The sequence below is a fragment of the Nanorana parkeri genome, unplaced genomic scaffold, assembly GCF_000935625.1.
Source record: "Nanorana parkeri isolate BGI_ZX_2015 unplaced genomic scaffold, ASM93562v1 scaffold243, whole genome shotgun sequence".
In the NCBI taxonomy this organism is placed as follows: Eukaryota; Metazoa; Chordata; class Amphibia; order Anura; family Dicroglossidae; genus Nanorana; species Nanorana parkeri.
The window spans coordinates 8,955-33,899 of NW_017306511.1; the positions used below are offsets into that span (position 1 = coordinate 8,955).

The 24,945-nt window shown below is 42.3% G+C and overlaps 1 protein-coding gene across 1 annotated transcript; it reads right to left on the reverse strand.

The window, feature by feature from the left end:
• Positions 1-3,599: 3,599 nt before the first annotated feature.
• SLC25A30 (solute carrier family 25 member 30) lies at positions 3,600-15,391 on the reverse strand. The gene is made up of 9 exons (XM_018556606.1): positions 15,293-15,391; positions 14,304-14,451; positions 11,355-11,449; positions 10,058-10,143; positions 7,014-7,109; positions 6,799-6,923; positions 5,739-5,871; positions 4,791-4,871; positions 3,600-3,941 (listed from the first exon to the last, which is right to left on the reverse strand). Exons 1-9 carry the CDS (start codon positions 15,354-15,356, stop codon positions 3,900-3,902), a joined length of 870 nt encoding a protein of 289 aa, XP_018412108.1. The 5' UTR covers positions 15,357-15,391; the 3' UTR covers positions 3,600-3,899.
• Between the last annotated feature and the right edge of the window lie 9,554 nt (positions 15,392-24,945).

The window sequence follows — 24,945 nt, forward strand, 5'->3', positions numbered from 1 at the left end:
CATACTTTTTGCTCATAGCACCGTAAAATGTCATGCTGTAGTAGCAGCTAAATACAAAAAGCGTATTCACATGCATGTCCAAGTAACCAACACAGCAGTGCAACAATGGCTTAAAAATATTATCACTTATCTACATTGGCAGGAGAGTGCAAAGTGTCAAGTGCACAAATATAAAAATATACATTCGAGATCTTCTACTGAAATGTCACCTTCAAATAAATAACTAACTAACGGTGGAATGTACTGCTTCACAATTACTTACACAGATCTGTTTTGGTACCAACAGGTCACACAGCAATGACATTACATTATACGCAGCAAAGTCGGTGCTACATTACTACAGAGCGTTGGTTGAAGTGTCACAACTTCCCTTCTTGACACCAATATCCACTGTATTAGTGTGCAGATGTATACTACAATCAATGTGTCTTTTTGAGGGCAGATGAGGACATTGTTTACACATTCACCACAACTTACTTAATGCAATTAATATAGCATGAGGTTTATAAAATGACCTAGGTCTGAACCAATTATAGAAAAACTACAGAAATGGAGAGTGGGCACATTATCCACTTTAAAGCCTAACTGCAATCAAAACCGCAATTTAAATTTTGGATCAAGTGGGAAAAGGTTACACCGCGTTTTTAATTGCAGTCTGTATCCTCATAGGAAAGATTCTGCCCTCTTGTTAAAGTGGAAGTACAAAAAAAACCAAAACTAACCATTGCCGATTGGCAGGCTTTCTATGCCAGAAGAGACTGTGCAAGTCTTTTCTGCCAGAAAAGCTTCTAGGTGCCTGCCAGCAATTCTTTTTTTCCTGTACACATGCATCATCAGGGCCTAGCCAGTGAAGCAGCCCAAGACTTGAAACCCAGAAGACGACCAGGTTGAAGATAATGGGCCTGTTCACATATGAAGCGCTAATACCAGGATTAATGAATCACACAATGTACCTAGCGTGCATTACCATGCACTACGTGAATTGGCATTCTTTTGAATGGCGCACTAACGCACCCACTGGCCGCATTGTAGTGCACGATGGCCAGGAGCTATGCTGGGGTGTCATTAAAATGAATGAAAATGCAATGTACCCAGTGCACAGCAATGCAAGCTAGGTGCGTTGTGTAATAGCAACCTGTAATCACATGGAATTGTGCAATCAATGCTATGCTCAAAACTGGCTCTTAAGCCCCAGCGAAGGAGCATCAATAGAGGGGGATTGCTTTTGCAGGCAAGTATGCTGTGCATTAGGGATGCACCGATACAGATACTAGTATCGGTGGCGATGGCGATACTGAGTATTTGGGAGAGTACGAGGTAGCCTATGCCTATCCCGATACCAGAACTTCCGGTTTCTGGAAGCCAGGCAGCGAGTCCTTACACACCCCCCGGCTTCCTGATTGGCCGGAAAGCTGGCTCCATGCCCTACTTGGTGAGGGAGCATGGAGCCGGCTTCCCAGCCAATCAAAAAGCCGGCACTGTGGACTCACCGCCCGGCTTCCTGAATGGTCGGGAAGCTGGCGAATCAGGAAGCCAGGCGGGGAGTCGTTAATCCGCCCAACCCCTTGGCTTCCCGATTGGCCAGAAAGTCGGCTCCATGCCTCCGACACCAGGTGACGAGTGAGCATGAAGACGGCTTCCCAGCTAATTGGGAAGCTGGGGGGGGGGACAATTTAAGACGCGATAGGGAATTAGCTTTGATTGAGTAACAAACAGCAATAAAAACACTTTCGTAGAGCTGACCCTTATGTCCATTTAGAACAAAGCCAGCAATAAATGGACAAAGGATAGATTTTTCCCTTGCTTATTGCCTCAGTGATACCCTATCACTTCGAGAGACAAAGGGGGTCACATGGCACAGAAAATAAAGGGGGTATTCTTCCTTAATGGGACCCAGAGCACTAAAACCTAGAAGAGGTCTAACTCTTTCTCACTAATAAAATAAAAAATACAATTCTACCTGTCAGTTGTGATACAGACCATGGTCTCAGTTGGACAAAATAAGAACGAACGGACATGAGAAACTAATTTGTAAACACAAACATTAATGTGGACAAATAGGCATTCATAACATACATTCGCTAGCTCAAATAAATTAAGTAGACGGCAAGTTAACTTCCAGCGATACATAAACCAGTAAAGGTCATGCATCCAGATATACGAAAATATTCAATATGTATACTTAAAGGGGGTGTATAGTACACCTCTCTGTAGAAATGCACAGGAAGGGATACAAAAAGAAAGACACTTGTAACAGCCTGAGAACAAAATCTCACAATGTTTGCTACTCTGCAACATAAACCAATGTAAAAAAACAATTACTTTTGGTGCCCACTGGTAAAAGTGTCTCCCAGGAATGCATGAGGCATGCAGTCCTGCTAGCCCTGCAACACACCAGCTGCATTCTTTAAAGAAAGCCTGCCATTAAGTAGATCCAGAGGCTGCCATATTCGACCTCAAACTGCTAGATGTCCAGTCCAATATCTTCTGAATCATTCAGCTGCCACACGTGTGCAGTTCAGGAGTGTCTGAGTAAAGTCAGAACTCATGGTCTGCTAACTTGTTCAGGAAAATACTGAAGCTGGAATATTAGTGCTACCGCCAGACAACTAGCATTTTCAGGAGGAGGTCAGCAATAGCAGCCTCTGCGAAATTCTTTTCTTTAGGGATGCACCGATACTGGTATCGGTGCTGATGGAGTATTTGGGCGAGTACTCGTACTTGCCCTGATACCGGAATCTCCAGTCAGAGGAAGACTTCTTCTGACTGGTAGTGCCGTCAGGTAACATGGAGCAGGCCAATCAGGAAGCCGGGAGGTGGGTAATGACTCGACGTCTGGCAAGCCAAATCCATGCTGTTTGGCCAGCTCGATGCGGATTGGCAGCTGGCTTCCCAGCCAATCAGCATCAAGCTGGCCAACGACATGGAGTTGGCTTCCCAGCTAATCAGGAAGCCAGGCAGCAGGTAATGAAACGCCGGCTCCATGCTAGCGAAAGTACTGGCATCAGTACTCGGCATCGACGAGTTCCCGAGATATTTTTTTTCTATCAGTACTCTATACCGAAAAACCGGCATCTGTGTATCCCTTCTTTTCTGCAAAGACAAATGACTGCTTCTGTTGCATATAGATGGGCAGACTTGCCAATTTTAAATTATGGGATCATATAACAGTATACATATTTTCATGGTACGATTCAGTCAGGCCCTTAGCCTCTGTTCGTATCTATGCGATGGAGAAATGCTCACGTTCCCGCATAGCACAAGATTGTGGGTGACACTGTTAGCTGCTCTGCAGTTCAATTTGTTAACCTAGCCCTTGCATGTGCATCGCACAACACATAACATTGCCATGCGAGATTAAAAAACTGCATGTGCGCTGTTGCAGGTGTGCACGGGGGCTTAAAAAATGTAAATCGGGCACCAAATGTGATTCACGTGTATTCACAGTTTAGGAAAGTAGATGTGTAACAGTTAAGCTTCTTATTTTGGGAAAGGGATGCAAATAAAAATAAAAAAAATTCTAAAAACTAAGCAGAAATAAACTAAAATGGGCAATATACAACTATAAAAATAGTTACATTGTTGGGACAAAACTTCTTTGAACCCCTTCTACAAAGGGAGTTTAAAAAGCAAAAGCTATGTTTAACAAAAGGAATCTTAGCAGGCAGGTTCTTCATCTAGGCTCACAACACATGCATGTTCCTTCAGAGTCCAATTCATCAACAGAAGTATTTCATGCTGCGAGCCTTTCCCACTGACGTCTGGCATTTGGCCTCTAAATGTCAACAGATCCTGATACATTTCATTGGTGACATCAAGAAGAGTTTGAAGTGCAGAGGTCTGAAATTCAAGATGGTTCTTAGCGTTGAAATGGCTTGTCCAGTTTAATAACATCCATATCACAGGTTTAGCTTCTTGAGCTGTTCATATGTAATAAAGAACTGAAGAGAGTTAAGGATACAAAGCTAACGACCAATAAAACACAACCATGCATTACTTAAAGCAAAACTGTACTTCAATCTTTTTCCTCACCCACCTTTAACCCATTAAAACTATCTTTTTCCCCCCTCTTTACCAAGTCAAGTGAATTTATAATTTATTATATTATAATTTTTTAATTTTGTGTTTCAAACTTTATCATACCTGGGATGTCTACTGGACTCTTGTTTGGACAGATTTAGGTGAGTTATTCCTAGGATTTACTAAGAACTACAGGCCTACAATGTAAAACATATTTGCTTGAAAAACAATGTACTGCTTTTGGTACCTAAAATCCTGAATAATCATACCGCCAGGGAGGTTAAAGTCTAAATTTGGTTACAGGCAGTCCCGGACTTGCGAACGCCCGCCTTACGAACCGAGGTCCGATTGCCTCTACCACCCACAGTGTAGTGACAAAACTACATACAGCGGTCACTCAGTGCCACAGACTTTACTGCAGTTCATTGTAAAAAATAAAATAAAAAAACTTTGTACAATGAACTGCGTTAGTGACAGCTATATGTACCGGTGTCGGCAGTATAAAGTATTTTTTGTTGTTTTTTTAGTTTTGATAGACTGGGGAGAAAATCAAATACTGTATCTCATCAGATTTTTGAAGAGCTGAACAGTTTAGTGGCATTATGTTCCTGAACAGATTAAGCCTCGCTTTCTGTGTTGTCACTGGGACAGAAGCGAGGGGAAATCTCTCCAATGGGCACACAGACCCCCCAACAAACATTAAATAAACTGCTTATAAGACAGCAAATATAACAAACATTAAAACGGAGTGTGAATAGTAAAAAGGATACAATAATGTTCCATGGTCCCAGTCTTAACCAGTTTGGCCAAAATCCTTTGTACAAAGCAAAGAATCCTTCATTCTTCCAGGTCTGAAAAGAAAAACACCATGTGTCAGCACAAAAATAGACATTAAAAAGGATAATGCAGCTTTTTAGACCATGCTTTAGATTACATCTATATTTAGAGTGAAGCATGGCTGCGCCCTAAACCAAAATGCCCAACTTCCTTACCTGGCTGCTTCTTACTGTACATTGATTGATTGATTGATTTTTAACTTGGTGTGGCGGTTTGTGACTCTGCCCGCACAGCCACGTCATCCATTCCCCGGGATAGATGAAAATACAAGTCCCACTGGCAACCAGACGTCACAGCAAATGTAGTCCAGCCAGCACTTATCTTGCCTCATAACAGAAGGTCCATACCTTTGTACAGACCTGGGGCAGGTGTAACACTACAAGAACCTGTGCATTGCACCTATGACATGTTGATCTCCTTTGCAATGCTCTGCAGGCCTCATTTCTATTATGCCAATGTGTGTGCATTTACTAACAGGAGGAAGAGTTTGGAGAAGGCAGGAGAAGTGAACAATCTAGGACAACATAGCTGAACTGGAAAAATCATCCAATTCAGCTTACTTTCCAGTTCAGCTATGTTGTCCTAGATTGTTCACTTCTCCTGCCTTCTCCAAACTCTTCACGCTTTAGTGAATAACCCTGTACATTTTTTGCAAATAGGTGGGCTGTGCCTTTAAAATGATAATAAACAGAGTGTGAAATCTCTGCTATTTTGTACGTTCAAAACAATGTCAATAATGGATTTATAGAAGGCCCCAAAACATTTGGGATTATTAAAATGGGCCCAAGTTTAGTTTTTTTTCACAGAAAAGTTCCCCAGGAACCAATTTATATGCAAGGCACATGGTAAAAAACACCCCCACTGAAATAAGCACTACATACCTGCAGCAGACAATCCAGAGTGCCTTTGTAGCTTGACCCATCACAGATGGCACTTTGGTTCATCATACGTGTGCGAACAACATCCACAGGATTGGATGCTAAAGCTCCCGCCAATCCACATGTAAAACTGGACCTAAATGAAAGAATACCTCAATAATCAAACAAATGTTTACAATAGCCAGGAAGAAGAAGAAGAAGAATTTGATGATTGCATTTTGCTTATTTAGCATTCATACTGCCCTCCAGACTATAGGGCTCGGCATTATATTGTCTCCTTTATAAAAAGAAAATGGGAGAACATGCAAAATAAAACTATTACCTGTTCTCAGAGCAAAAAACAGAATAGTATATACACAGAAAGCCTCCGATATTTTTATTTTATTTTAGACAGTTGCATAACATCTAATAGAAACCTCATATTGGGGGAACAACCTATACAGCAGTACACTAATCCCTAGAATATTTCTCATGCAGTAAATAACAGGAATAAGGTTTTTGCAAGCCACGTAAGCATTGTTAAGGGTTGAAATATACCCAATGCAAGGCAACTATTTTCACACATCGCATTGGAAAAAAAAACAAAAAAAAAAACAAAACACATTTTTGGGGCAATACATGTTAAAATACGAATAAATGTGTAGTAACACAAAGCAGTTTAAAGGCCAACTCTGATGTAAGAGTTAACTGCTGGTTAAGTCTAGGGGTGCAAGAAAGAGCAATACTTGCCTCACTCCAGCAGGCTACCTCTACATACAATACAGGGTTAATAGCCCTGCATTGTACATGATGACACTGAGGAACCACCCACAGCCTGGAGACCACGAGAAAGCTGCAGCAGGGAGGTTGCAGGTAAAAGGCAAGTAATCTCTTCTTGTACCCTCTAGGCCTATCATTTAACCCTTGCAGGGACTGGGCTGACCACTAAGGATTTTTGTTCGTCTTGTGCCCGGAGTGGAGCCTTAAATAAAAAACACACAGCACCGTCTACTCAAATATTTATAGAACTTAAATCATTCACATTATATACACCTCACAACAATAACGGAACCTGAGCACTTACACAAAGTGTGTAAACATGGTGTCTCCCATCAGTCCAGACAGGATGAGGTGTTTCTTGGTGATATCATACACGGGTAACTCCACACCTACTACTATAGCTGCTCTCTGTGCAGTGAGCGACACTCCCTGGAAAATGGCACAGATGCAACACATTACTCACTCATCTTAAAACAGCTGGGTCAATCACATGCCATCAACTAGTGACAAATAATTCACCTTCCACAGTCCTCTGGTCCCTTCCTGCTGGTAAATGCTGATAAAGTTCCCAATCATTCCCCCTTGAAATGTGCTTCCTTGTGCCTGCATTCTTATCTGTGGCAGGAAAAGTGAAATGGGTAAGGTACAATAATGAACTCTGCACACTGGACTGACATTTGCAAATTGCAGTTACATGTGTTTTATGAATGGTGATACACAAAAGAGACTGTGGTCCCATTCACACATTATACACTATATACATTATACTATATGCATTATACACAAGCAATAAAGTGTTTTTTTTTTAAAAAAGGTAAACAAACGACAGCTCTGGCAGTGTGTGTTTTTTCACCACATCATCAATATACAGAAGTGGATACAATTTGTAAAGATGTAATTAAAACTTTATAATATGAAATATCAAAAAAAAAAGAATATGAATCAATTAATACACAATCAAAAGCCGTGTCAATTAAAAGCACATTTGTCCCAGGGAAAACTTAAAACAATAATTTTCCATGGGATGCTAGGCTTCACCAGCGCCAGAGAACTGCAGTTTCTTCTGCAAAATAATGCTGTCTCAAGTATTGATAAACACATGGAAGACAGAGGGTCAGGATAAGAGCCAGGCAAACTGTATTCCCAGAACGAGGTCTGAAATGGCCACAGCAATGTTTCATGACAGATTCCCTTAAATTCAGGTTAAAAATTCAGTTTTGAGTATTTTTGTTTTAGGCCAATGAAAGCTAGCACTAGGGGGAGGAGATGGTTGTTAAGCCTTGAAAAATGCTAACATTTTGGTTCTTGAGCATTTTGGAGCTTTGAGCTACAAGCTATAAAATGCTCAGGTGTGAACCAGAGCTTAAAGCGAAAAAAAAGGCCCCCTCAAGAAAGACTTTCTTTCGCTCCTCCCTTCCTGGCGCTGCTTTCTTCTTTTGGGTCTGCCATATTTTGCCTCCTGATTGGCCAGCCTGCACAATGTACTTCCTGCACATGCAAGTTACTTTGTTTCGGCATGCTGGGTCTATGCGCTGAGCTGCGCACCCTAGAGCAGAAACAGAAAAAAACCCCACCATTTGCCGACAGTCAGACAGAAGCGACATACAGTCCCTTCTACCATAGAAAGCCTAGCAAATCGGCAATCTTTTGGGGGAAGACGCTTTACATCTGCTTTAAAACAGGCTCATAAAAACCAGTAACCATCCCCATCCAAGCTCTCAGGTTTTATCCAGCACAGGCCTTAATCTGAGCCATCTATGATTTGTACAGCATGATGTGTTCCACTATTTATAGTCCAGCTAAACAGCAGAGCTAGTACAGATTTATTAATAGCCAAACACAGCAAGTGCTGTACAAGACTGGCCCTCAGATAAGGGAACAGATACAGTTCCCAAAACAATTTTTGCATCCTAAATTCCCACCAGTCAGGAACAGTACATCGTGTATAGGTTAAGTCAAATAGTCTATATGTCAGTTGTTATTTTAAGTAGTACAGAAATCCATGTTCTCCCATTTCAGGCAGACTGCCAAGTATTCTCGTCTCCTATTATAGGAATACAGGCATCTGAGATGAAGCAACATATGTTTGGTATGAATATAATATATTCTGTCCACTGTGCTCCCACATGGGTCTCCCTGAACTCTGCCCTGCTTCTGACAGTATACAAAAACATGAACTAGAAGGCACATTACACTTCACACCAGTTCCTCGTGCTCAGCGCCTGTATTATGAACAATGTCCTCATCACTCCCACTCCACACATCCGTCACATGTTAAATACAAAGTAAACACAGCACCGTCTGTTCTGATTTAACCAGTGTGCTGAACCCTTTAAAGATAGCAAATGGATGTACAATTTTTCAAAGTAATGGCTTGAATTAGTTGGCTTACATAAAAACAACAAATATAAATATAGAATGGCCTTCTTCTTTACAATACATCTCTTCCAAGAGGAGTTTGTTTCTCATTTTAGGATAAGGTGCAGAGCCATGTAAATTATTTCTTTAGGGCCCATTCACACCCCAACACTGTTGTAAACACACATGAGGACACTTTGTGCTGCAATAAAAACAGCCCATTCAAAATGAATGGGCCGAAATGCAGCGGGAGAAAAAAAAAAGGGAGGGCAGGATTTTATAGCAGTGCACAGGACACCACATATGTGTTTTAGAGGTGCATTGGGATGCCCTTCACAATGAATGGTAAAGCAGCGCACCAACATGTAAAGTTCATTGCAGCATATTATGGCAATAATGTGAATGGGCTCTTAAGCTCCTGTGGAATTTGTTTCAAGTATACTGGTTTATAACATATGCATACTTACTAGGGATGCACCATTACCGGTTTTTCGTGGAAGAGTACCGATATATTTTTTTTCTCCGGTACTCGCCGATACCGAATACTGGAAGTCACATGAAGGAAGCCAGGCGGGCCTGTGATGACATGCCGCCCAGCTTCCCGATTAGCCGAGAGGTGTGTAATGACTCGCCGCCCAGCTTCCTGATCCCTCATCACCAGGTGACTAGGGCGCATGGAGCCGGCTTCCCAGCCAATCAGGAAGCCGGGCAGCGTGTAATTGCCTTGCCGCCCAGCTTCCTGATATCGGAAGTTCCAGCAATGGGAGCATTTGGGTGAGTACGAGTATGACTCGCCCAAATACTCGGTATCGGCGCATCCCTAATACTTACTTTGGGCCAAGAAATGTAAATATGTATAATACTTTATACCTATGATAAAATGAAGGGCTAATAATTAGACCCACAAAAATATTTCAGTTACATTTATTTCAGTTGAAAAACTGCAACCTATGCTACAGTTGTCACTGCGATACTAGCAGAAGCTGGCAAAAGGTCCCCACCGATTGCAATTAATAGATGTAAATAAAATTAGAAGTGGCTTTTGTGCACTTTCACAATCAATCACCTAATATGATGCAATGGGTGGCCCATTTCTTTCAGTAAAGAGAAGGAAAAAGAATAAAAAAGGGGGAGGTGGGGCTACCCCAATCGCACAAAAGGTTCTTTGCTATACAATACATGCACTTCAGCCAATGAAACATTACCTTTAAAACATCTGTAGGGTTGGCAATACATGAGGAAACCACTCCAGACAAGACACCACAAAAAACATTAAGAACCAACGTCTCATCTATAGGAATGAAAGGGAAAAAAAAAAAGTTCAAGAAAAACAAGGAAAAAAAAAAAAAAAAAAAACTCACTGAAGTTAATCTGAAAGTGTGAGTAATATGCATTTAAAAATGTGTTCTGGGGGCCTATTCACAATTGTGCATTTTGGCAACAAATGCTAAACCGCACATGCTAACACATTGCCACAATGCATGGCAACACACCAGCTATAAAAGGCAGTAGAGTGCAAGGCATGATGCACCACAGCAGATCGCTTTAGTGTAAAATTAGCACTACATAACAGGGTTTCAGTATGCCTGAATATTAGGTCAGATGGTTTTATTTTACTAAACAAAAATGCTCTTCTGTGTACAGTGCTTTGCAAGTTCTCAGCAGTTATTTACATATCAGGTGCTCCTGTTATACAACCTTTAATTCCCTTGCATAAGCAAGGCCCCATCAATTAAAACACAGATCAGCAGTACAAAATAGATACAACTAAAATTAGAGCTCTTCTGGATTGAGCTAGAGGACTTAAAAGGGAACCTCCATCATCCAAATAGGCAATATTTCTTCACCTATGAGCACGTACAAATTTATAAATGTACATCATGCAGATCAGGGCCATCTTAAAAATACACTACACAAAGCAAGACTGAAGGTGTATAGCAGCTCCATAAGCTGCCTGTTTCTATGTTTTCAGTATTGACCTCACTTGTTCCGAAAGCCAAATGCTTACACAGGGGTTTGAGGACAGAGCTGATAAAAAAGGTACGAGTGGACATCTCATGAGGTCTTCCTACTTAATCTACAGTACAACAACATATCTAAGGATAGGGGATAAGGACATTAGGGCAGGGCTGGACAAATCCTAGGAGCCAGGTAGCTATTGTGTTCTTAAAAATGACAGCTGATGCTTAACTTTTGAGGTTCTGGCTAGTTGTTGTAATCAATGGAGTGGGCTCCTAAAAAAAAAAAAAATCTTGCTGGCTCCAGGATTGGACAGACTGGCTCCTGAATTTCATATTAAATTTGTCCACCCCTGCATTAGCCTCAAGCCCTAAAAGAGTGAACAACATTATAAAACTCCTCTGCAGCAAAATAACTAGATGCACCCTTTTTACATCAGTATATTTTCCTAAATATTTCAGCTATTTTCTGCGTGCTTAGGATCTTACATCATTAGACTCAAACATGGGAGTTGTTTGACAGACCTAAAAGCTTTATACATACCTTCAGGGCGATCAACAAATAATCTCTTCAGGCTGTGATAAGTGCCGATTTTAATAGTTCCATATGATGCCTGGCGAAGCATTGCTGGTGCAATCCTATGCAGGAAAAGAAAAAAGAAAAACTTAGACATTTGCTTTTTAAGAAGAACTTGCTTCTGTGACACTACCGGCAGGATTAGCACCTCATTCATTGATGGCAATAAATCTTTTTGCTACCCTGGCATTTAGCCATCTCTTCAACAAATCATATCTTACACAGCTAGAACACTCTCAAGCAAATAGAGTGTAATGTACAAAGACCAAGATTATAATCATCAACTGGACACAGAATTGAGGCTAAAAAGCTTAGCGTATTTCCACTTTTGCAGTCCAAATTGAGAAAACGCATACATACACGTGGGTGTGTGGGGTGGGTGTGTGGGTGTTCCCATGCACACATCATATGGAAAAATATTTTAACTAAAAAATAATTTAAAAAGGATTCTTAGGTTTTAAATATTTATTTGGAGCAGGCCTTTGGGCAGACCACAGGCTACTCCGAACAGTTTCAAAGCAAGTCTGTCCCCAAGGCAAGTTTCCCCTCATTACCATACAATGCTAGAAGCCAAGTATTTAGAACGTTAACCCTTTGTTAGGACACTGTTCAAATATAGTTTACAACTAAGATCTGCCAGCACAGTATAAATAGGGTTAAATATGGTTAACACTAAACTCCCCGACCCCTTCCATGAAATTACAGCAAATGGAAAAACTTCAGGTTTTGGAGTTTCAGAAAACAGCAAGCAAAATGGTAAGCAACAATTTGTAAAGCTATATGATGTGTATGGGAACATGTAACAAATCTAAAAATAAATAATAATAAAGTGTTGTCCTAATTTGGCTGCATAATTGGAAATACCCTTTAAAACCAATCAGTCTAAAAAAAATTAAAGTGGTCAAGTTGGTGGTAATCACATCACAGATACTTCTCTCCATATATGTTTCTGTCAGGTAAATCTTTAACTGGATAGTTACCGGTAATACTTTGCTTTCCGCTTTTGAGGGTGGAGGTAAAGCTTTAGGCTCCTTGTCGTGTTTTACAGACTCTGATCTAAACCCTGGTAAGAGTTTGGTTAACAATTTAGTCACTTGTGACTCGTCCCTTATACAGCTGGGCACAGTTTCAGACAGACAAAGCCTCAAAAGCAGTCACTAATGATAAAGCCCACAGCACTCTGGAAATCCTTAGTCTTATTAAACATTTTATTGTAAAGGAGAGATTATACAAAATATACTGATAGTATAATCAGTGGTGGGTTCTCGAACCTTTAGCACGAGGTCTACCCAACGACGGCAGAGGCAGCAATGAAAACTTGTAGGAGGTTACAACCTGTCCCCATTGTAAATGAGCCGACATGAAATGAACAGACATAAGAAAAAAAAACAGTGTATGATCTGCAAAGCCACACTGAATTAATGCTAAAGATTTGTTTAGCAGATAGGGAATATGGCAGTATATACAACATAGGATTTATATGTTTTCAGTAGGTTAAGAAAAATTATGGGAATGGCTGAATTTATTAAGTGTTCTGCTAGCTTTGCATAATTTAGTTCCAACAGGACTGTACTGAGATCTCCAGACAAGCATGTGGATTTAGGTGAAGGTTCAGTAGTGTTTGTACATTGCTCTGAAGATTTTGTAATCTGTATAAATAGGGAGGTATTCTCCGGGAGAAAGGACTTCTAATAACATCCACGTGTCTGGCTACTCACAACAAACAAAAGTATTATGAACTTTTCTACAAAATGACTGAAAACCACAACACAAATATACAGTTTCTACACTCTCATAATACATATGACCATTTTAGTGATATGGTCTACCTGTCCAATATTGTAGGACGTTTAACACACACAAAAACGTAGTATTGCAGTGTGCAATGATACCTTTCTTTTCAGACTAACAAAATATATAAAAGACAAGCTTTTGAGAGTGAACCTCTCTTCTTCAGGTCAGAAGCAATACTAATCAACATGACAGTTTGTCAGTTAAAGCAAGAGAAAGCTGTTGTTAGAGGGGGAGGGGGGGTCATAAGGCTGGGTTCACACCTAGGCGGATTGAATATGCACGTTTTTCGCGCTTTTTTTTACCGCGATTCGCGGTAAAAAAACCGCGCGTTTCCGAGGGGTACTTGGCTGTATCCCAATAGAACCGCCCGACCAAAACGCCCCAAAGAAGTACATGTACTTCTTTGGGCGTAGGGCGGTTTCCCGCACATTCGTACTCGTGGAAAACCGCCCAGATGGGAACCATGCACATTGAAAATAATGACATTTCCCTGTTTGAGCGTTTTTCCGCGAGTACGACAGCGCGGAAAAACGCCTAGGTGTGAACCCAGCCTAAATGTTGGACCTGGGAGTAAAGAATGCCTCCTGATAATCAAAAGACAGAACAAACAAACATAGGGTGACAAATAAACCCTAAACAGATCAGAGATATACAACATACATGAATATTGTGATGTTCTGAAGATTCATAAAAAAGTTCAGGTATTGTGTCAGAAAACCAGAATCCACATTAAGTCCCTCCAACAACTAGATAGTGCAATGTCAATGAGAATATTAGGGATTGTAAATAGGAGTTCCCTATCGTGCCAATTTGTGTCCAGGAAAACCCAGAAAGCTGCTAAGCCCTATAGGAGAGGAGTGCTGGATCTCAAGTGATTAAAAGGAAATGTGTGTCATGCAAGAAGCAGGGAAGCTGCCATTGCAGACCAAGCCTTTTGAAAATGCATGTTGATTGGCTTTTTCCCCGACCCTCTTGCTGGAATACTTTGTGTCCCTCATCATACATGGGAATGCCAACTAAACATTCCTTTCAATATTTGCATACACCTCCTTCTCGTCTCTGGAAAAACAGGATATATAAATCTAGCCAGCCAGAGTACATATAGAAAAATATGTTACTTACCCAGAATACAGAGCTTTAAATCCCTCCTCTTGACCTATTCTGACCAGTGCATGGAGCATTCCTCGGTAGCGGATTTCTTTGTATTTTGCATCATTTGCTTGTCCTTGCACCTGAAGCCGTGTTTTTGTCAAGTCTATAGGAAAAGTGCCTAGGGGGAAACAAAAAAACTCAAATAAAAAAAAATAAAAAAGGAGAAGGACTTTCAACCTTGAAAAGGGAGGCTGTTATCAATAACCATGAGGCTCATCCACTGCTTTGGGGTCGACACTTTGATTCCTAAAAGCAGCGCTACCTCTGGGGTTGGCACAACACTGCACATTTCTGCAGATGTATGATTTGCCTGGGAGCCAGGACTTGGACAATAGCAGCTTCCGGTACAGGACAGGAGCCTTGGCTGTGCCAGATAACTAGATCAGTTCGCTGAATAGGTCAAGCTAAATATCTTTCTGAAGGGGGTACCAATGACAGACTTACAGACTACATGGGCATTCCAGGGACATAAAAAAACAAACCATTACGATTGTGACATGTTTGCTGGAAAGTCATACAATTTAACATCAGTGTGTTATTAGGCCAGTTAATGCAAGAGTACAATTCAGCCATTGTTCCATGAACACAAAAATACTGCAAAAGTAAACAGTAACTGCACACCACTCAAGGGTGCTGACCCAGGGCAAAAAAATAAATCAAATTACCCCAAAAATCCAATAATTAGCCATACACGAAGGGACAGATAAATAAAAAACACTTTATTGCAGTATTTGTGTTACTAATGAGCACATGTAACTTAGAAAGCAAATTAGAAAGGGCAGGGAGGCTTCCAGGCAACTGTGCGCCAGTTCCTTTTTTGTCTGCTATCACATTTCCCAGGCTATCCTTTTCAGCACAACCGAATGTAATAAATACTTCCCCCCAGCTTTCAATGAATACAGAGTGATGAATCAACTAAGCTAAAAGTTCTGCCTTCTAGTAAATCACCCAGAACTTACCACATTCAGCTGTAATTGACGCTAATCCTCCATATATAAAAGGCTTCCAGTTTAAAGCAGACATGGTAACCTCCGGAGTCTCTATTTTGCCTGCAACATACAGATCATAAAATTTTAGTTGGTGATCAAGTCAATGAATGGATTAATAAACAGTACAGGGGGAATAAATCTGATAAAAACTACACCAAGAATATGTGAAGGATAAAGATTGGTTCATTATCTACAGGATAAAATAAAATGATTAAAGCAATTCCTAAACATGCATGCCAACTATTTATAGAGCCGATTGACTGTTTTAGCTGCTCCGACTCCCTAAACAACAAAAATAATACAGTTAATAGTAGGGATGCACCGATATATCGGCCGCCGAAACATATCGGCCGAAAATGGAACTTTTGGCATAATGCCGAAAGAGGCATGTTTCGGCCGATACATCGGCACATCCCTGCTTTTTCTCCCCGCTGGACGCTGTTGCAGCCGGGAGAAAAGAAAGTGACAGCCGGCCGAGCGCTGCAGGACGAGTGCGCTGTGAGCGGCCGGCGTCTCTCCTCCCACACCGCTCAGCCGCCTATCACAGTCCGGCAGAGCTGTGTGGGGGCGGAGACAGCGCTGTCACAGGAGGCTGGGCTTTCCTCTCTACACCGCTCGATCAGCCTCCTGTGACAGCGTGTCAGAGAGAAAAGCAATGTACACACACTCAGTGATCGCTGAGTGTTTGTACATAATTGAGGATATGGTAGGTTAACTATATCCTCAATTATGAATGAATGGGAGTGATCTACATCACCCCCATTCATTCATAATTGTGGTTATAGTAAACAATATTCTCAAGTTATCAATGAACAGGAACACTCAGAGGATTCCTGTTCATTGATAACAGGGGGCACAGAAAAAAAGGATTGGAGGACTTTGTGTTCTCAATCTCTTTTTCTATTTTAAAAAGGGAAATATCAGGGGTCTGTTTAGACCTCTAATATCTCCCCGAAGCCCCTAAAAGTAAAGTAAAAAATAAATAAAAATAAATATTGAAAAAATAAAAAACATTTTCGGTATCGGTTTTGGCCTGACTTTTTTTTATTTCGGTTTAGTTTCTAAAATTTCCATTTCGGTGCACCTCAGCTTATTACATAGTAAACCTTTATTGCATACTAGTGCAGAAATTAGCTTTCAATCAGAAAAAGTTGGCTTATTTGTTTAAAAAAAAAAAACAGCACAAAAAAAATAAAATCACAATACGTTATCTCTAATAATAACTATACTAGGTGTGGATGGCTGCGACTTATTGTACAAATTATACATTGATTGAAGCTGGAGAATATGCATAGCGCTATATTTCTGGCACTGCGGGGATGAAGAGTAGCTGCTGCGACAGTGAAGGACTCCAGTTATATAGCCGCTCACTCCTCTCCTCCTCACTGAACACCTTTTATTGCAATTGTGTTTTGTGAATGGATTTGGGGGATTCAGTCATATACCCACCCTCCTCTCACTTCCCCCATTTACAGAATACCATGCATTCTTTGGTATGACACAAGGCTTTTTTGTGAATGGACGGGGAGAGGAAGGGGCAGGTACAAAACCAGACCCCTTCACTGACTTAGCTCTTCATCCCTGTAGTGACTGAAATAGTGTTGTTTCTAGTATCCTGCTTCAATCAATATATACACCAATCAGTCATAACTATTATGACCACTGAGAGGTGGAGTTAATTACTTTCTTTATATCATTACAATGGCACCTGGAAGTGGGTGCGATATATTAGGCAGCAAGTGAACATTTTGTCCTTGAGGTGTTGGAAGCAGGAAAAGAAATGGTTAAGTATCAAGATTTGAGCAACTGACAAGAGCCAAGTTGTGATAGCTAGCCAAGTTGTGATCAGAGCAACTCCAAAACTGCAGCTCTTGTGAGACTTTCCCAGTCTGCAGTGGTCAGGATCCACACAAAAAAAAAAAGGAAAATCAGTGAACCAGCAACAACATCATGGGCGGCCAAGGCTCATTGATGCACGTGGGGAGTGAAGGCTGGCCTGTGTAATCTTATCCAATAGAAGAGCTACTGTAGCTAAAATTGCTGATAAAGTTGAAGCTAATGCTGGGTCCGATAGAAAGGTGGCTGAACAGAGTGCAGTTTGTGGTGTATGAGGTTGCATAGCCGCAGTCAGGGTGCCCAGGCTGACCTGTGTCTACCGCCTACAAAGAGTACATGGGCATCAGACCGGACCACAGGGCAATGGGAGAAGGTGGCCTGGTGTGATGAATCATGTTTTCCTTTACATCATTGGGTAATGCCATTGATGTGGAAGTTACTTTGATATGCACTACCTACATAAACATTGTTGCTGACCAAGTAAACCACTTCATGGAAACGGCATTGCCCTCTTTCAGCAGGATAATGCGCTCTGCCGCACTGCAAAAATAGCTGGTTTGAGGAACACGACGAATTTGAGGTGTTGACTTGGCCTCCAAATTGAGCATGTGCTGTAAAATCCATGGAGACCCTACCTCGCAACTTACAGAACTTAAAGAATCTGCTACTACTGACAGCGGCTTGGGGCCAGATGCCACAGCATACCTTCAAAGGTCTAATGGAGTCCATCCCTCGATGGGTCAGGGCTGTTTTGCTGGCAAAAGGGGGACCTACTCAAGATTAGATGGTTGGTAATGTTATGGCTGATTGATGTAATTTTTAACCAGCAGCCTTCCTGAATAGTCATTACTAGAGAATTTTTTTTATTATTAAAAAAAATAAAAAAAAATAAGTGTATGGAGTTCATCTTTAACTAAAAGACCCCTTTGTATTTTGGATGGAAAAGATGACACAAAGATCTCTTTTTAAGTGATGTTGATCTAGAACGCAACAAAGACAACCCGCCTCTAACTCTAATCCTTTATCAACTGTCACACTGAAATCCAACACATTCTTCTGATGACCTACTAGTAAACACAAGCTCAAATAATTCCGACAATGGTTAAGAAGGACGCAACACTGCTGGTACATTCTGTTCTGGCTCCAGCATTCCAGACAAGTGCCGCCTATTAAAGTATAACTCCTTCCACTAAAATTCCTTCTTATGCAAATTAGGATTTATGTAATACAGGTCTGCAACACTTAACGGTTTATATACTCCACAAAAATTAGTGTCGTACCAGCAGAGAGGGAAAAGGCTTTGAAAACCACGTATAAGAAGTCACAATCCTCAGGCTGTATAGGACGGTAAGGAAATACCAGATATGTATATACTTGTTTTCTGGAATTCAGCTGGTTTTCCAGAGACCAGAAATCACTTTAAATTTTGACTTATAGATGCATTCTTCCTGTGCAGCAACCACACACACATTTTACCTTTTGATGCAAAATCCTACACGCAGGTCTGTTCCAAATACTGTATTAGAGATGGCAGAGACTTGCAGCATGTTTATGCATGTGCAGAACCCTCACCCAAACACCCACCTAAGTGGACATCCAGCACATCTCAGGCTGGTCCAAAGAACTTGAAGACCTGGAGCATGTCTGCATATGTGCAGAATCTCCATCATGCACATACTAGAAGTCTCAAGATGACAGTTCAAGTACAGAGTGAAGCAAGGTAAACAACGCTGGACCCCATGAACAAAAAGGTAGGCAACCTTAGCACTCCAGGTGTTGAACTACAAGTCCCATTAGGCATTCCAAGACTGACAGTCACAAGCATGGCTCCCAGAGGAATGATGAAATGTGTAGTTTTACTACAGCTGGAGTGCCGAGGTTGCCTATCCCTGGACTAGTAAGCAATCTTTTTTTTATTCTCATACAAGGGCAGGTATTACATAGACTGAATTTAGTTTTCGCTAGGGAGATTGAAGTTCCTCCATTTAAGCGAAGGCCTTTGCTGCATGAGACACGAGTGTGCTGAATCCAGGCCAAGATGCAATAACTCACACTGCATCCGCTGATACAAAGCACACAGACATAAAAGTGGAATGTCCTCGTCTTTCAGCAAGGTCACAACAGGAAATAACCCCCAGGATTTAGCAGAAATGTCCTTTCTCTAGGATCTGGTAGAGGCAGACAAACTGGTTTTTGTGTTGAAGGGTATTCAAGGAGTTCCTTGAACAAGCGTGATGCTTCCAATACTTTCTGGCAGCATCTCATTTAGACTAGAAATACTTCTTAGTTTATGACCCTAGAACAGCAGGGTGCACTGCAAACCTGAACAGGCAATACACACAGGACATGAAAAGCAGATTGTCAGAAGGCTCCAAGCGACTGGAATAGGATAATGCTTGTAGCGGATTGCTGGCTAAATACAGAGCTCTGAACCCGGTGAACTCAGGCTAGGCATGAGGGTGGCTTTAAAGAACTAAGAATTCTCTCCCCACAGTGTGGATTTCCAGTACAAAGTAGCAGCTTTAGGCCTCATTCACACTACTACATATCCGTGCTGCATGCATGGCCGTATTGGGCAGCACCCAGGAAGGACAGGTGCTGTGTGTGATTGTACGCAGCAGCCTGTTCTATGGGAGTACGCAGCTGTGCGCTCACCCGAACTGTACGTCCATGCGGGTGTCCATACTTGTACGCGGACAGGATGGATCCTGTCTGCGTCCGAGCAGGGACACCCACACAGACGTGCAGTTCGGGTGAGCGTATGGCCGCGTACTCCCATAGAGATAAACAGGCTGCTGCGTGCAATCAAACAACAGCACCTGTCCATCCCAGGGGCGGCCCGATACGGATCTATACGGGCCTGCTGTTAGTAGCGTGAACGAGGCCTTAGGCTGGTGCGTTGGGGCTGCGCTGGCTGCCTTTTCCATGCTCCAATTAGCTTGGCTTCTAATGGGCTCAATTCACACTACCACATTTCCCATAGAACTTAAAGAGGAACTGCAGCTAGTACTACACTTAACTCTTCCAGTGGGGCTACCCTCGCACTGCAAGGGTTAACTACTCATTTTGGTCTACAGACTGGGATAAAGAAGATTTGCTCATGTGATCCTCAGTCCTGCGACAACCAGTGCTCCCCTCTCTTCCTCTGCTCCAGCTGTGGTACGTCTCACAGCGTCCTCACGTCTACTGCAGGTGATCTGCATTAGACATGACGACATCAGTGTGGCGCAGCTCAATGGACATGGTGTAAACAAGCCCTACAGTCCACCCAACGCACTCATTCTTGAAACTCCCTACGAAGGTGATTCAATAAAGAATTTCCAACACTTTTCTGGCATTATCACTATCAGTCCTGCGCCAAATTCATGAAAGCAGTGCAATGTTTTCTTGCCATTTACACATGCAACAAATTCAGGTAGTTTTTTTTAAGGTAGTGGCTGGGACAAATTCATTAAGAAATACCACTGTATTGGTCATAAAGAAAATAAAACTTCTGGAGTGAAGTGTGTCACACATGGCAAAGTTTTGATCTGTGGAGAAATTCTGTATGCAGCAATTCTACAACCTATTCATATTACACCTTACCGACAGAATCTGGTCGCAAATTGCGCCATTTGTTGCACGGACAGGAGACAGATTCCGAATGAGTGTCTACGACACACTTTATGAATAGCTTGGTTTACAAATCAGAGAACACAACTGTTAAGGCTATTTCACACCACAAACAGTGCGTTTCGGCCCGATTTGGTTCCGGAAAGCACTGGATCGCATCTAGGCCAGATCCCTGTGTTTAGAGGCGGGAAGGGCGTAGCAGTGCATTGAATTCAATAGCACCACAGCCACGCCCTCCTGACCGTAGTGCGATCGCCAGGCACCCGAACGTGTGGCACATCAATGCCTGCGCTCCGGTTAGGAAAAAAATAGTGCATGCAGCATATTTTCTGACTGCACCGGACCAGAACGCAGGCATTGATGTGCCACGCGTTAGGGTGCGGACAAGCGCACTGCGGCCGGTCGGCGTGGTTGCGGTGTCATTGACTTCAATGCACCGCCATGCCCCCTTCTACCCGTGGACACAGGGAGCCGATCAGGATGCGATGCAGTGCGTTCCGGCACCAAATCGGCCCGGAGCGCACTATTTGTGCTGTGAACTAGCCCTGAAACACTTATTTCTGAGAGAACAGACCCATCCAGTTAGGCTCCATTACACAAACAGCACAACATTCATTCATTTCTAATGATGCTTGGGTACATTTTGTTTTAGTTTAAAAGCACAACGCTTTAATTACATGAACAGCCGTGCCTCATTTAAAACACATTCATAGGAGCCAAGTAACAGATGGTGAGAAATATTTAAAGGCAGGGCTGGACATATCCCAGGAGCCAGGTCGCCAATGCTCTTTAAAAATTACAGCTGGTGTCCAATTTAAGCGTCTTTTAGTTGCCGTCAATGGAGCTGGCACCCAAGAAAAAAAAAAAATCCTGCTGGCTCCTGGATTGGACAAGCTGGCTCCATATTTATTATGTCCACTCCTATATTAAAAAGGCATAGTCCACCTTATGCAAACATGTCATAAATACACTCATTAATGTGATTTAAAAAATGTGCATTTATTAAAACGTTTGCATTGTAATCTGGAAAGCATTGCAACCACAAATCAGTATGTATCTTGCATTGTTTACATCCCAGCCCCAGGTCCCTACAGGGGGTACGGAACTTTTGTTATGTGGCTGGAAAAGGTATTCAATGGGCTACAAGTGCAGTAAAGTCACCACACTCGTTCTCCATGGACATTCCTGAATCACACTACTGCGGTGGCAGATGGGAAAACATGGGACTCAAAACATCAACAGGATGCTCCAGGGAGAGAACACAAGAGCTGGAGAGAAGATATCATTATCTTCTCTTTACATAAACACAGGTCTCAGACATTTAGGCCGTGTTCACAATTGCAGCACATGTGAAAGTGTGTTCCATTTACCGTATGCGCATTTTGCTGTGTATCAGCATATTTATATCTATGGGTTTCTCTACACACAGCAAACAAGCTCATGCAGCAGTTTGAGATGCAAGCTTCATGCATTCGGTTACGGTGCCTTTTTTACGCGTCGATACATGGGCAATGATACAAGTTTTGCCTGCTGCGTTTGGGGTTCCATTAGCAAGTGATGGTAAGTGCATCGTGTGGTTTTCTTGTGTTGTGTTAATGTTTGCCAATGTGAATGGGGCCTTAAAGTGACATTAAAGGCTAAAGTGTCATCCCCCGCCCCCAGTGCTATAGTAAGGACTTACCTTAAATGATGCCTCTTAATCCGATCATCGTCTTCTTTCCTGTAGTTTTTAGTTGTCCCTCCAGCGCTGGTCTCCAATCCAGCGCCGACTCCTCCGTCCTCCTCTTCTCTCATGTCCCACGGAGTCTTTGCAGGTGTGCGCTGCTCCATTGACTTACCTTGCGTCTCTCCTCATCTTCCGAGCGAGCATCTGGACTGCGTATGCGCCTGCCCCCAAGATCCTTTGCGGCCGCCTGAGAAATTTTCTGACGTTCGGAAGGGAGCACGTGGCGGACACTCAGGTAAGCATTAACCATTTGAAAAACGTTTGTTTTTTTATCGTTTTGCTAGCTAGCAGTAGATATATGCAAAAACAACCCTTTAAAACCGGATTTACACTGCTGTGCTGCATTGAGGTCATTCATTCAGCATGGCACCTCAAACGCACCTGTGTTTTGGCACACAGTAATGCACTATGGTTTTTTTAAACCAGTGCACGTTCCTTATTTTGGTGCGTTAGGTGGCCCATTCAAATGAATGTGTTGCCTTAATGCAAGTTAACACACATGAAGTGCAGCACAGAGATGTAAATGAGCCTTTACAACCACTTCCAATGTTATCTATGCACCCGATTATAAAAGCAGGGTTTACAAAGTAAACGGTTACCCATTGATGTGTGGACATTACCATCACATCCTGCCTACAGCCCACCTTCAAACATCCTAGTTCCCCTCCGTTTAATATTCTATTCTGACAATTATTTACCAGCATTAGTGCTCCTGATCCGGCACCCTCCGGGAGGAACACAAATCACAGTCTGTGGCAGGAGGAAGAATTCCCCAGTTCATTTCACTTTACAAGCTTCTGTGCTCCCTGACCAAATGCAACACAATCTGTGCAATCAGCATTACATTGACCTGCCATGTCTAACAATCCATTTACATCCAGACAGACACTTGTGCTACAAAGCTGAATGAGATTGTATTATTAGACTGTAACAACCTATACCGTACACCTAATTATACAGAACTAGACCACCATCTTGGTGCCCTTTATTCAAGAAGCAGAGAGGGGGACAGGAATACGTACTCATTAGCACTTCTGCCCTGCAGGTCTTCAACTCAAATCCAGGCCAGGACACTCTACATGGAGTTAGCATGACCAATAGAACTATTTAAGCAGCACTTTACATACTGCACATTCACATCAGTCCCTGTCCTCAAGCAGCTTACAATCTAAGGTCCCTATCTCACATAGCAATATAGGTCCGATTTAGACTGGAGACAATTAACCTTCCAGCATGTCTTTAGTGTGGGGAAGGAAACCCACACAAAACATACAAACTCCATGCAGATGGCATTCTGGCTGGTATTTGAATCAGGTACCCCCCAGTGCTGCAAGGCAGAAGTACTGTCCTCACTGTGCTTGCGTGGATTTCCTACCAAATTCCAAAGACATGCTGGTATGTTAACTGGCCCTGGTATGTGTATGTATGCGATATAGGGACCTTAGAACGTAAGCTCCCTGAGAGCGGGGATTGATGTGAATGGATAGTGCTGCATAAATGATCAGTATACAGCAATAAATAATCATGTTTATCCTTAAAGGCCAACTCCAGGCGCAGTAATCATAGAGCAGTTCAGGATGTTGTAGGGTGACTTTGCTGTATAGCCACCTGCCATAATCCGATCAGCTTCCTTCACCCTGCAAACCAAAAGTTATGTGCCTGCACCAGATCTCATAGACCTCAGGGCTGCAGTGACATCTCCTCCTGCCAAATCAAAAAACAGAGCCTGGGGCAGCTTGCTTTGCGATTGGCCAGGAGGAGAGGCAATCACTGCACAGAGGTCACCGTCAAAGTGACCTGCAGTGCTACAGACAGGATGGGCACAGAAGTTCAGCAGGATCTGGATTTCCACCCGCAGGTATACTGATGATTTACGGGGGGAGAAGGATCCATGTCTGTGACAAAGGGCTTTACATCACTCTGCAACTTACTGATCTAAGATAATTGTGCCTGGAGTTGGCCTTAAAAGTAGATATAGACCCTAACTGGGTGCCATTTATCTTGCTATAACTATGTATTAAACAATTGCAAATAAAAAAGGCAACAATGGATGAAAAAGCAGCAAAAACAGCATCGCTGATCTCCTTCAGCCTCTAGTAGCCACCTCCTGTCTACATGTACTCCAACATCTGCTGCCCAATATTTGGACCTTTCCTGACAGTGACAACCGGGAACTAAGCCTGTCCGGTGTGTCAGCACCAGGGGAGCATGTGACGACGCAGGGAAAGATGTAAGAGACGGTTCTCACCCTGTAACAGAAAGTGCTTTGCCAAGGACCTCTATGGCAGGATGAGCAGGGATTAAACACCGATATCAGAGATGATCTAACGGATCACACAAACATAACTGATACAGGGGCCGTATAACCACCATCGCTGATCAGTGCTGATACGGATGAACTTAGCAAGATATCTGATGTGTGTCACTCCCTGTACGGAGGGATCGCATG

What these genes read in the sequence shown, in the direction of transcription:
- SLC25A30 (XM_018556606.1), bottom strand. Translation starts at nt 15,356, where the DNA reads ATGTCTGCTTTAAACTGGAAGCCTTTTATATATGGAGGATTAGCGTCA. An exon ending in ACCCTACAGATGTTTTAAAG is followed by an intron (nt 7,110 to 10,057) that starts GTAATGTTTCAT and finishes TTCCTGCCACAG; the next exon opens with ATAAGAATGCAGGCACAAGG. An exon ending in TGGGACCATGGAACATTATT is followed by an intron (nt 3,942 to 4,790) that starts GTATCCTTTTTA and finishes AACTCTCTTCAG; the next exon opens with TTCTTTATTACATATGAACA.